Genomic DNA, 12,883 nt, shown 5'->3' on the forward strand with positions numbered 1-12,883 from the left:
CCATGTAACTGATAGGATGTAACAGTTTAGAGTTAGGATGTATTCTGTTTCTTTTATCCACATTTGTTTTTCAGTAAACTTATATGTTTTCTTTTTAAGTTTATGAACTGTGTGTGGCTCTGTTTTGCACGCAAATAAATAAACCTTTATTTAAAGGCAAAAATCCCAACAGAACTTAAAAATAAGTAAAATGACAAGGTGAAAAAGCCCTGAGTCTCTACCCAGCAATGCACTGCTCTTCCAAGCTCACCCAACACACCTGCAGTGCTCCCTTGTTACCACCACCTGGTCAATTAGAGTTTTTCCCACTATCAGGATTAGCACTGTGTTGCCATTTACATGCTCCACCTAGTGCCCATGTCTCCTGCTGTCTCTCCAACTTGCCTTCATAGGGATAACTTACTGCACTTGCACATTCCTGGGAATCTAGTGATCTATTGACCAACCACTTTCCTCCCCCTGGCACCCTTTTATTAATGGTTTTGAGTGGAGCTCGTTTTGGTTATGGATAACAAACTTCCAGCATTCAAAATAAGAAGACATTTATTTAAAAGAAAATCTCCACACACATAATCTGCACACACCAGCAGGTTCACAAAGTAAAGGTACATTCATGCAATCCTCTGTTCCTTGGCTAAACATATCTTGACTGTTATTCAAGAGTGGGCTTTTTACTGTTAAAATATTCTATCAGATCCATTATCTGTCTGCCCTTTGTTAGCTCCACATAGTAATGCCAGCCATCAAGATGGAGCCCAGGTGTGAGAGCTCCTTCCTCCCAGTTATGACCCAAACAGAGTTCTTCAAAAAGCTTCAGTTCCCCTCATGTCTAGAGAATTTAACTCCTCCATGTGCCCCTACCAGTGAGCCAATCCTCCTCTTCCCGTCTTTCTCAGGAAGAGATAGCATTTAGCACCCCTAAGGCTCTGTCACATCCTCCCAGCCCTGGGTGTGAGATGGTCTTTTCTTCTCTGCTGGGTGCTTGAGAGAGCCAACAGCAGGATGGGGAATGCCTGGAAGCAATTGACCAGCCTGCTTCCTTCCCTTGTATCAACAGAGAAGCTTCTTGGAATGAATGTGGAGGTTTTGCAGACCCCAAACTCTCAAAAGTCTTACATAACATAACCCAAAGAGGAGTACATTTCTCCCCAAGAGGTGCACTCAAAACAGTGAGACACATACAAACATAAGTGGCATCAGCTGAGGTGGCCAATGCTAACCCCTTCTTTCACATTCAGAAAGTAAACCTTTTCTGGGGACACGTTACACTCTACTTTTCTTCTCAATGACGACCCAAAGAGACTTCGTGCATTGTTCCCCCCTTCTCCGCCCAAATCACACAACCCTGTGAGGCTGTGACAGGGTGAGACACCCCACCATGGCAGCTCTGGACCGACAAAGGCATTACCGTATAAGTTTTCATGAGTCATGCGTGTGTGAGCCGCCTGAGAAGCAGGTCTCGTTTCGGGAAACAATCGCCAGCGGCAAGTGTGCAATACAAAGCACACACGTCGTTAATGGAGTCTCCCCCCCCCCCCCCCCCCCGCTGAGACAGGTGGAGGCGGGAAGACGGGAAGAGAGAGGAGCCTCCACATTCTCCACCTGTGCCCGTCGTCATCCTTGAGCGGAACTGATTGGCTGATCGCGACAGCAGGTGCACCGCGTGGGCTCCTTTTGAAGCTACACTTGCGGCAGAAGGCCGCGGGGTGGCGTGTTCTATTCGCAAGGACCGGTGGGGGAGAACGGGACGCTTTGGCAGGCGCAGGGAGCGGAGTCTCTTCCTCCTTCTCCCTCTGTCCCGAGGCAATGGGCCAGACCCGGAACTCTGGCCCTGCCGCTGCTTCCCAGGCGGCCAGCCGCTCTCATTGGCATGGCTGGGGGGGCAGCGAGAGGGCGCTGAGGCTGCGGGCGGATGGATGGATGGGAGGGAGGTGGGGGGATGGAACTCACCGAGGTTGACCTGGGCGGCGAGGCCTCTGGGGCTGGTGGGGGCAGCTCGCAGCCCGAGCCTGGCCGACGAGGCAAGGCGAGCAGCAGCGCTGACAGTGTGGCCGGGGAGGAGGACGAAGGGGGTGCGGCGGCGGCGGCGGAGAGCAGGAGGGCCAGCCGCGCGTCGTCCCTAGTGAGCGGCCTCCTGGTCGAGCTCTACAGCGTGGGGCGTCCCCGCCACCGAGACAGCGTGGACAGTTCCACGGAGGCTTCAGCCGGCTCCGACGCTTTCCCCGGGGGCAGAGGCAGCAGCGCCGAGTCGCGTTTCCTGCAGGAGCTGCAACGGAGGCCGAACCAGCGGCACCAGAGGACTTACCTGGCCCAGAAAGGTAAAGGTGGATCTTCCCTTCCCCCCTGGCTCCTGCTGCGCCTTTCACGATCCCTCCGGGGGCAGGGAGGGAGCCGCCCCGCTCGCTCGCTCGCTCTCCCGGCGAGCTTTCTGCTTGCTTTTCGTGGGGTCGCTGTTAAGGGAGCAGCAGCAGCACCAGCTCGGCCAGGAAAACAGAAGGGCGATGAAGCTCAGCGAAAAGGGAAACGGGGCAAAGCGGATGCCAGCACGCCAGTGGCTTCGCCGGAAGATTAGAGGCGCCCCCTGCTAGTCCCGGCGTGTCTCTGATTTGGAACTCATGGGCTACTCAGCCCTGCGCAAAAGGCAGGGCTGGACATGGCCCAGAGGTGAGGCTCAGAGGACTGGCTCTGGTCCCCTCTTTTCCTTCCTGCTTGAGTCAGGATTTGGCTCTGAGGAAGAGGGAGATCACTGGCTCTCTCTCTTGCTCTCCTTTCCGGTTTGGTCTTGCTTATTTTTCAGGCGTTGAAAACGACCTTGATATTTAAGCCCTGTTGATTCCTCTGTGTTATGCCTTGGTCCCATTAGTTCTTCTCTAAACAGCCTAGACAAACTGAGGCAAGCCAAGTTATGAAGGATGCCTTGCTTAACTCAACACAAATATTTCCTGCTATCTTGTTATTACTCCTCTGTTAAAGTTCTCTCTCTAGAGTAATGCTGCTATGATACATTTGACCAGCATTTGGATTTGGGTAGGCACATTCAGGTGACTAATTCAGATAATTCACATTTTAGTCAAGCTGACCACTATAGATAGCAAATAAAATGAGAAAATAGTAATGTGAAATCAAGCCAGGACCTTCCATACCAGGATGTTTTCTTCAGTTCCTGAAACTTACATTGCAAAACTTTTGATCTTCACCTACTGGTGTTAAAAAGTATAAAGGCCTTGATTCATGGCCTGAGGGCACAATACTAAGCAAGTCTCCTGAGAAATAAGTCCCATTTTAGTCAACTGGGTTAACTTAAGAAGAAGAAGAAGAGATTGGATTTATACCCCACCTTTCACTACCCAAGCGAGTCTTAGAGCGGCTTACAAACGCCTTTAGGAAAGTGTTAGGATTACAGCCTGAACCAGGGGTGTCAAACATGAGGCCCGGGGGCCTGCCAGCAACCGATGCAAGAGAGGAAGGGCTGGGGGGGGGGGGGGGGAGCCACTCCATTGTCTGCAGTAGTCAAGCATGTGTGGGAGCATCTGTCCAGTGCTGCACTGCTGCCTCTCCAGTCCGCCTGTGCGGGCTTTCCCCTGCACCCCCCTCCCAGCACATGGGGCCTTGCAGTGAGGACACACCAACTTGGAGCTTACCAGCTGCTGTCCTTTGTACAGTTTCTATCTCTGGTGCCTGGCAATACGTTTTATGGCACACATGTCCCGGCCCAACAAAGTGACATTATGTCAGATCCAGCCCTTGTAACGAATGACTTTGACACTTCTGGCCTAGACCTCTTTTGCAAAGCTGTTACCACTCAGCTTATTTATTTAAAATCTTTTTATGCTTTCCACCCGATCAGAGTCCCCAAGGTAGCATGCATAAAACATTAGAATGATAAAATAATTAAAAGAAGACATATAAACTACACTAGAACCAGGGCCAGTAACAATTACTGAGGGTATGCCAAACAAAACAAAGTCTTCACCTGCTGGCAGACGACACTGATAGAGGGAGACAGACAAATCTCACTGTGGTGGGAGTTTGTCAGGTTCCACAGCCAAACAATTGAGTACATGCTTATCATAAGGTTATACTTTATTGTAAGAGCTATAGAGGCAGTAACATCGTCACTGTTAGGAATGGCTATGTTCCTACAAGCATAATGGGATATAGGGCATTTGTATGCACCCCACCCCACCCCACCCCTAGGCCAGTCAGCCTGGCCCCAGGCCGTTAAAGCCAAAGCTGGGTATCAAAACTAATCCCGCGGGTAATTGATAGGAAGACACTGCACAGGCAGCCTACAAGGTCAGAGATAATAAGGAACGAAGGACCTGTCCTGCACAGTTATATGGGGCCTGTTATTACCTGAGGCAGGCCCACGGTTGTCATGGAGATAATAAAATCCCGAGCCATTCCCATCAAAGTAGCCTCGGCATAGATATAGAAGTCCCCAAGACAACCGACCTAGGAATCCTCAACACCACGTCTGAGACCACCTCCACAAGCTCAGGCAGGGATATGGTTGAGCAGCAGAGTGGGAGGTACACCAACAGATTTCCAATCCTGTCTTGCACTCCCAGCACTAGATACATGCTGTCAAACCCAGCAGGCATGGATTGGGAGATAGAATCTCAATATGCTACAGTGACACCACCTCCCTGGCCTGCCAGGGCTATGCCAATGCATCAGTGAGAACTCCAGGAGGCATAGTTGGGAGAGGTGAACTCCTCCCCCAGCCAGGTCTCAGTGATACATGCCAAGTCAGCTCTCTCATCCAGAATCAAATCCTGGATGGCCCCTGCTTTACCTGCAACTGACCTGGCATTTAAAAGCAAGGTAGGATTTAAAAGCCCAGCAGGATATTGATATGGTCACCAGCATCACCCTGGCTGGAAGGAGATGATACTGAGCCAGCTGGACACATGAGTCTAAACCAGCTTCCTATCCTGGACCTTGTTAGAAGTTCACTAAAAACGTACTTATTTTCTTCTACATTAGGCATAACTATTAAAGGAGTTAATACTTTTACTGGAAGTGACACCAGTAACAATTTTTTAAAACTTGCATAAGACTGTCTGATGTTCTGACACTATCACTGGTGATGATGTTGTATTCAAAGTACATTCCTATACCCCTTAGAGGTTATTGCCATTGTAACTACTTTATGAACAGTCCCGATGGGTGTCATGGCTAATGTGGTATGCCCTCTGCTTTGCCTGCTGAGTAGTGATTGATAGGTATAGGGTTTTTTGTTTTTGTAGTCTGAAGATATGACAGAAACAGATAAACAAGGGAGAAAACGAAGTAGAAGACGAAGCAGTGGCCACGCCCTGCCTTCAGCAGCACATGAAAGAGGAACTGCAGTATACTTCATGCTCTTTTCAATAAGCCAGGTGTTAGTCACCAGATCCACTTCTAAATTCCCAGCAGGGACGGGATTCCCAGATTTTTGCATTCTTGTTAATGTTTGGGCATAAAAGTTTAGAGCAGTGAATGGATAGTTCACCAACAACTTAACATTTGGAAAGGAGGGGGGAGCAGCCGCTCTCTCCTTACCTGCTGCAACTTTGGGGGAAGGCTGAGGGGCGCCAAGGCACCGTGCGGTCTGGGCGCGAGCTGAGGCGGCTCACGTAGCCCAGCGGAGGCACTCTCCGAGCCATCCAGGGGCTGCAGCGAGATAAGCCGCCACCTCCACCCCCTTCCACGCGTGGTCATCAAGCGAAGGAGGGGAGTGAGCGTGGCCTTCTTGCTCCTGGGCGGCGGCGGCTTGCTCCTGGGAAACGGGGAAGGAAGGTGGCGGCACTGGCCTGAGTGGCGGGCCTGGAGCTCCATGCGGTCGACTGGGGGGGGGACTGGAGCACCCGCCCCGCCCCTGGAAGTCCCCACATGTCCGGCAGCCACTTTCCTGCTTTCCTCACGCTGCTGGCAGCCACTGGTGGCGATCCCGCCGGGGGGGGGGCTGAGGCCAGTTTGGCGCTCTAAGGGCTCCCGGCTCCACCGCACACGTGTGGCTCTTCGAGGCACCTCTGGCTCGAGGGTTGCGGACCAGCCCAGGGAGGCATCGCGGCACAGCGGCGGCTTGCTCCTGGGAAGCGGGGAAGGAAGGCGGTGGGACTGGCCTGAGCGGCGGGCCCAGAGCTCCGCGCGGTCGACTGGGGGGGACTGGAGTGCCTGCCCCACCCCGGAAGTTCCCGCATGTCTGGCAGCCGCTTCCCCGCCTTCCTCGCGCTGCCGGCAGCCACTGGTGGCGGTCCCGCCAGCAGCGGGGAGGGGGACCGGGGCCAGTTTGGCGCCCTAAGGGCCGGCCGACGCTCTAGGCGAATGCCTAGTTCGCCTAGTGTGTGAACCGGCCCTGACAGTTAACATCCCTGTTAATTATTCCTATATTGCTTTATCTGCAGAATTAGGTCAGGATTTTGTCAAAACTGCTAGGGCCTGAATAATGGCCACTTTAAGTGCAGTAATTATTGTCAGTTCCTGAAGACAGATACATTGTTTTCCTTATTTGTTTTAGCAAATTTCATAAACTGGTCAGCTGTTAACTTGAGTAGAAAGATCATGTTAGTTTGTCTGTCCTTGTCCACTAGAGGGGGCTTTTGGATATATATTATGTAAGGAACTCAAAACTCAGCTGACGGTTGAAAACTGGACAGAAATTTGGCAAACACAAACAATATCCAAAGTATTAAGTTTACAAGAAACTAATCTAAAAGTAACCACTAGGTGGTATTTAACGCCATCTAAACTAACACATATAAACCCATCCATATCACCATATTGTTGGAAACTCTGTTGAGAAAAAACTAACTATTTTCATAACAGGTGGTCTTGTAAACAGATCCAACATTTTTGGAAACAGATTGCAAACCAGATTGGAAAATTAACCAGTTATAACTGACCTTTGACTCCCGAACTGATGCTGCTTCACCCATGGCCTCCCGATAGACCTGAAAATACAAGAAAATTAATCAACATCCTATTAACAATAGCCAAATCAACAACAGCTAAAAACTGGAAAAATAAAAAACCTCCTACTGTTAATCAATGGATACATAAGACTTGGGATATATGTATGTTAGAAAAAATTTCAATATATGATACCACACATCAAAACGAATGTGAATTCTATAATCCACTCAGCATTTGGTTCCCAATACTGGACAATATATCTCTACACAGATTCGACTGGGAAAACATTTCCGAAGCCAAATATAAGATAATGCTTTATAACTAAAAGAGAGATAAAGTAAGATAATTCTTCAACATCTTTCTATTGACAGTTATTCATATATTGCTTAATCAATGGTCTTAGTTGATAAACATTTTATTTATAATTCACCTACCATCCAAAAGGTTTTATTTGTAAATCTTAGTTTTGATTCTATGTAACCAACCCTTACTTTTCTGTGTATAATGGTTTGTATCTTTGTGTTATTGAAAGTTAATAAAATTTCTATTAAAAATGTAAAGAAAAGGATATCAATTGTGTAAATTGACTAGTAATGCTTAATTCTGAGATTCTCCTTTGTTAACAGTCTCTGGGTAGACCTTTAGTTCATTGTAAAGCTTCTCATGAACTGAGATTTGCCTCAGACAATTCGGATTGCATGTGAGGAAGAAATTCCTGTTCTAAGGCCCACGTTTGCATATTGACATATCTATGGTTCTTGAAAATCTCAGCACCACCTATACTAAAAATGCAAGTGACTTGCTGTGCACTTAAGCCTGCAAAGTTAGTTGAAAAGGTGTGTGTGGGGGAGCCAGGCTCAGCAGCCTGCTAGAGGTGATCTGGTGGCTTCTGGTGCTTTGCGAAGTGACTCTCTGGGCCGTTAAGCCTGCAAAGTTAGTTGGAAAAAGTGTGGTGGGGAGCTGGGCTCAGCAGCCTGCTAGAGGCGATCTGGTGGCTTCTGGTGCTTTGCGAAGTGACTCTCTGGGCCGTTAAGCCTGCAAAGTTAGTTGGAAAAGGTGTGGGGGGGAGCTGGGCTCAGCAGCCTGCTAGAGGCGATCTGGTGGCTTCTGGTGCTTTGCGAAGTGACTCTCTGGGCCGTTAAGCCTGCAAAGTTAGTTGGAAAAAGTGTGGTGGGGAGCTGGGCTCAGCAGCCTGCTAGAGGCGATCTGGTGGCTTCTGGTGCTTTGCGAGTGACTCTGTGCCCTTAAGCCTGCAAAGTTAGTTGGAAAAGGGGGGGGGGGGGAGCTGGGCTCAGCAGCCTGCTAGAGGTGATCTGGTGACTTCTGGAGCTTTGTGAAGTGACTCTCTGTGCCCTTTAGCCTACAAAGTTAGTTGGAAAAGGTGTGTGTGTGGGGGAGCAGTGGTCAGCAGCCTACTTGAGGTGATCTGGTGGCTTCTGGTGCTTTGTGAAGTGACTCTCTGTGCCCTTAAGCCTGCAAAGCTAGTTGGAAAAGGTGTGTGTGTGGGGGGAGCCAGGCTCAGCAGCCTACTAGAGGCGATCTGGTGGCTTCTGGTGCTTTGTGAAGTGAGTCTCTGTGCCCTTAAGCCTGCAAAGTTAGTTGGGAAAGGTGTGGTGGGGAGCCGGGCTCAGCAGCCTGCTAGAGGCGATCTGCTGGCTTCTGGTGCTTTGTGAAGTGACTCTGTGCACTTAAGCCTGCACAGTTAGTTGGGAAAGGTGTGGTGTGTGGTGGGGAGCCGTGTGTCTGTCAGGTGTAGGAGCAGGGCCAGGGTATGAATGTTTATGGGGAGATAGTAAAGGTGTACTTGAAACTCCAACAAAAGGACAGTTCTAGGAGCCATTTCGATGATTGCCAGTTTGGTGTAGTAGTTATGTGCGCGGACTCTAATCTGGGAGAACCGGGTTTGATTCCCCACTCCTCCACTTGCACCTGCTGGATGATCTTGGGCAAGCCATAGTTCTGATAAGAGCTGTTCTTGAAAAAAGAGCAGTTTCTGTCAAGAGCTCTCTCAGCCCCACCTACCTCACAGGGTGTCTGTTATGGGGAGGGGAAGGGAAAGGAGTTTGTAAGCTGCTCTGAGACTCCCTTGGGTAGTGAAGGGCGGGGTATAAATCCAATCTCGTCTTCTCTTCTTCTAGGAGAGGAGGTGGGATGCTTACAGCCACCAGGGAGGTTTGCTCAGCAGAATTGCCTTAGCACCGCTGCTGGCCCAGCCTCCCTGATGCCTTTAAATACAATCCCCCCAACACCAGACAGGCTGGTGTCGGTCAGGTGTAGGAGCAGGGCCAGGGTATGAATGTTTATGGGGAGATAGTAAAGGACATTTCTAGGAGCCATTTCGATTCGTGCCTCCCTCATCTACCTGAAAAAATGTCCACCACATCACCACTCCCTCACACCAACTCCCCCTCACACCTGTCACCTCTTACTGCCCCCAAGAAAGCTCCTGGCAAACATCGAGCCAGATACACCAACACTACGAGGAGGAGGCAACTTAGGAATGTGGCAAAGCCATTTGCACATAGTACTCCTGCAGTTCACTAAGCTGCACAGGCCAAGTACCACAGCAAGATCACCCTGAGGTGCTCACACAGTCTCCATATGAGCAAAACAATCCAGGAACACAAGTAGAGAGGCCATCACTTTCATGGAAGGATGTTGACTTAACAGATGACTGCTTCTTAAATGGACAGTTCTGTGTGGCCTGCTCCAGAGTGAGCTCATCAAGCAGCCTGGTGACCCTAGCACCTGAGGGCAGAACTGAAGAACCACCAATGTGGTCTAGAGAGAGGTCCTTCAGTAGAGAGAGAAAAAAAGTACATATGTCTCACTTCATTTCTTACACTACAGTCTTCTCTGTTAGAATTCCTACAACAAATATCACATTTCAATTTTCACATCATCAGTATTATAACTGGATTTACGGAACTTAAATACCATAGCGAAGCACAGGTATCAGGCTAGTAAAGTATAGAAAGTGGCCAATAGAATATGAACAGGCTTTGGCAGTTGTGCAGACCTGCTGTTTAAATGGGCAAAATACCAGGACCTGAATGCAATTGTGGTGCAGCCCACCAAACTATTTTCCATCTGTCACAGGAATGTGAGCATCTTGCTTTCCAGGGAGATCTGACAGAGCTCTTTAAACTTTCCCCAGCTGTGATTAAATGGATTGAAAATTTAGATATTAGTATTTAGGAGGATTGCCCAATCGGTCTGCATACCCATTGTATCAACTCAGTTACATATTTTTATATGCTTCCTGTATGTAACTCTGCCATACAATAAATAAATAATCTACAGAACACTTAAGGGATGAAATGCAATAAGCTCTTGTATGAAAGTATTTTATAATTTCCACAACAGCATGATTTCATGTAATGTAAGTACTATGATTTCAAAGGCAGAAAATGTGTTCTTGGATAATATGTTTCAGGTATTCAACAGTGGTTAGAAAGATAATAATAATAATACCTTTCAATTTATTGATCGCTCAATCCTGCAGAGCTGCTGGCTCTGAGCGATTTACAGTTACACAGGTTTTCACAACGGACTAACAATGATAGGGGTAAGGGAGGACAACATATAATTCTTTAAATCACACACGTTTGCAGCCGACTGGGATTTTGTTCAGCTGTAGGCTTCAGTCGTGTTCCGGGCAGCATTCATTTCGGCTTGGCTTGATGACGTTAGTTCTTCCTGGGCTACTTTGAGTCATAGCGCCACACTGCCACCGCCTGGCCAGATTGGCCCATTACAGGCTTCTTGATGCCAAAGAGGTCTTTTTTCCAGGCTTCCAAGCTTCCGAGCTGGACATTCCATTCACCGGCTAACACCTCCCCTACAGGGGTTTAGTGTGTCCACCCTCTCTAAGGAGTGGTACCCATTTTATCTACTCGCCGAAGCTTTCGAACCGCTGGGTTGGACGGCGAGCTGGGGACAAGGCTGGTAGCTCACACCAGCGCGGGCTAGAACTGACAGCAACTCTGTTCAGCTCAGATGTTAACCAGAGGGATAAATCCTCTGTGCCACCGCTCCCTGGAATGAACTAGGAATGAAGAGACTCTGGTTCAAACCCCCATACTTCCAAGAAGTTCATGAGGTGTTCTTAGGCTAGTCATGAGCTCTTGGCCAAATCCCCTGGGGTTGATGTAAGGATAAAATGGGGAGAAAGAACCTTGCCATTGTGAATGATCCCATTAGATGAAGGGCAGGATAACAATGCAATAAATATACATTTTCTGTTTTATTTATAGACACTAGTGAGCTGATGACCATAATACGAGAGCTGAATTACAGAATATGTGTCCAGTCATCCAAACTACTCCGTCTTCTGAAACAAAAGGACAGGCTTTTACATAAAGTGCAGAAGAACTGTGATATTGTAACAGCCTCTTTGCAAGCAGTTTCCCAGAAACGACGTAAGTACTGTTGTGTCCTTACATATAGCTTATTTTAAGATGCCTTATTGTTGGTGTTGTGAACTTCTCAAAGTGCTTTTTATCTGAGGATAAAATTTCTCTTCTATAAATATCCAGAGAGAAGGTTGAGTACCAGTTTGAACTGGAGCTTTTCTCTTTCAAAATTTGTATTGTATGCATAAATTTTATTTTTCTTGGGTCTGTAGTATATTTTTCAAAGATAATTTGTGCTAGTAGCTTGATTAGAATTAAATTGCTGGTTCTGAAATGCGCAGAACAGTTTTTGGTGTGTTTTAAAATATGTAACTGTACAGTCAAGGTTGCAGTATGGCTATATAAAATACTAGTAGCAAATATCACTGGCATCAGTGAAACTTACTTCTAAGTAAACATTGGATTAGACTATAATGCTTTCAAGCACAGTCCAGCCACTTTTTACTCTAGCACCTTCCTGGGAGAAGAATCAAGCAGGGCTTTGAAGCAGGGCTTTTTTTGTAGAAAAAGCCCAGCAGGAACTAATTAACATAATAGGCCACACCCAACAGCTGAAACTCATTAGCATATCAGGCCACACCATGACACCACAGCTCATTAGCACATTAGGCAACAGCCCCGTGTTGCCAGAAGTGTGGTCATCCAGCCACACCCACCTTTTGCTTCTTATTCTGTTTACCTTGTTTGTTGTCAAAACCCAGAGCCTTTTTTTGTAGCAGGGACTCCTTCGCATGTTAGGCCACACACGCCTACTGTAGCCAATCCTAATGAGTTTCTGCTGTTGGGTGTGGCCTATTATGCTAATGAGTTCCTGCTGGGTGTGGCCAACTCAGGAGCCAGCAGGAACTCCGTTCCTGTGCGTTCCTGCCCCAAAATAGCCCTGCTTTGAAGTCAAATAGGGCTTTTTAGCTAGATTGCCCCCATATGTAAATCTTGCAGCAGATGACAATGTAGCTTCTAACATTTAGAAACATTATTCATAAAAAACTAGGATATCATTGAAGATAAGAATTCTTAGTTCTTTACACATTCTAAGAGCAATATTGGGTATAAAATGTAAAAGGCTATTTCATACTCTTTCAAAAGCTAATGTTGTTTGTCTTGTATCTCTTTCATTAACATGCAGCATGGCAGTGTGTTATACTCAGGTACAGTAAATGGAAAAAGCATGATCACTGCGATAAAATGACTGTACAAGTGCATGTTTATTTTTAAATGTTTTCATAATGCTACAAGGGGCTTGTTCAGTTTTGCTGTACAAATATGAAGTCTTTTTTCTGCAAGTGGATGAGAATACTACATCTGAGTTAAATATCTGTTTAAAATCTCTTGACTTCAGATTTCAGAAATGTATATCTCTTAAAGATAGTCATGTGTACATGCTCTTAAGCATAGGTGTTCTCAATTTTTGTCACATTAGGGCTTCCCAAGCTGAAATATAGCTTACTACTGAAGCATAACTGATGCCGAGAGAGACAAATGATTGCCTTGTTAATGTTCACCATGTGATGGAGCTGGTTGACAGCGTGCACTGGAAGAAGAAGGCTGGGGAAATAGGAAGGGAAAGA

General features: G+C 47.4%; 1 protein-coding gene across 1 annotated transcript in view; it reads left to right on the forward strand.

Annotated features, from left to right (window-relative positions):
- Positions 1-1,886: 1,886 nt before the first annotated feature.
- Positions 1,887-12,883, forward strand: part of TBC1D30 (TBC1 domain family member 30) — a 65,821-nt gene continuing 54,824 nt past the window's right edge. Inside the window, exons 1-2 of the mRNA XM_015415458.1 lie at positions 1,887-2,318; positions 11,157-11,321. Coding sequence (XP_015270944.1) covers positions 1,913-2,318; positions 11,157-11,321 — 571 coding nt within the window. The 5' untranslated portion in view covers positions 1,887-1,912. The remainder of the gene's footprint in view (positions 2,319-11,156; positions 11,322-12,883) is intronic.

Source organism: Gekko japonicus, unplaced genomic scaffold, assembly GCF_001447785.1.
Source record: "Gekko japonicus isolate JY-2015 unplaced genomic scaffold, Gekko_japonicus_V1.1 scaffold1352, whole genome shotgun sequence".
In the NCBI taxonomy this organism is placed as follows: Eukaryota; Metazoa; Chordata; class Lepidosauria; order Squamata; family Gekkonidae; genus Gekko; species Gekko japonicus.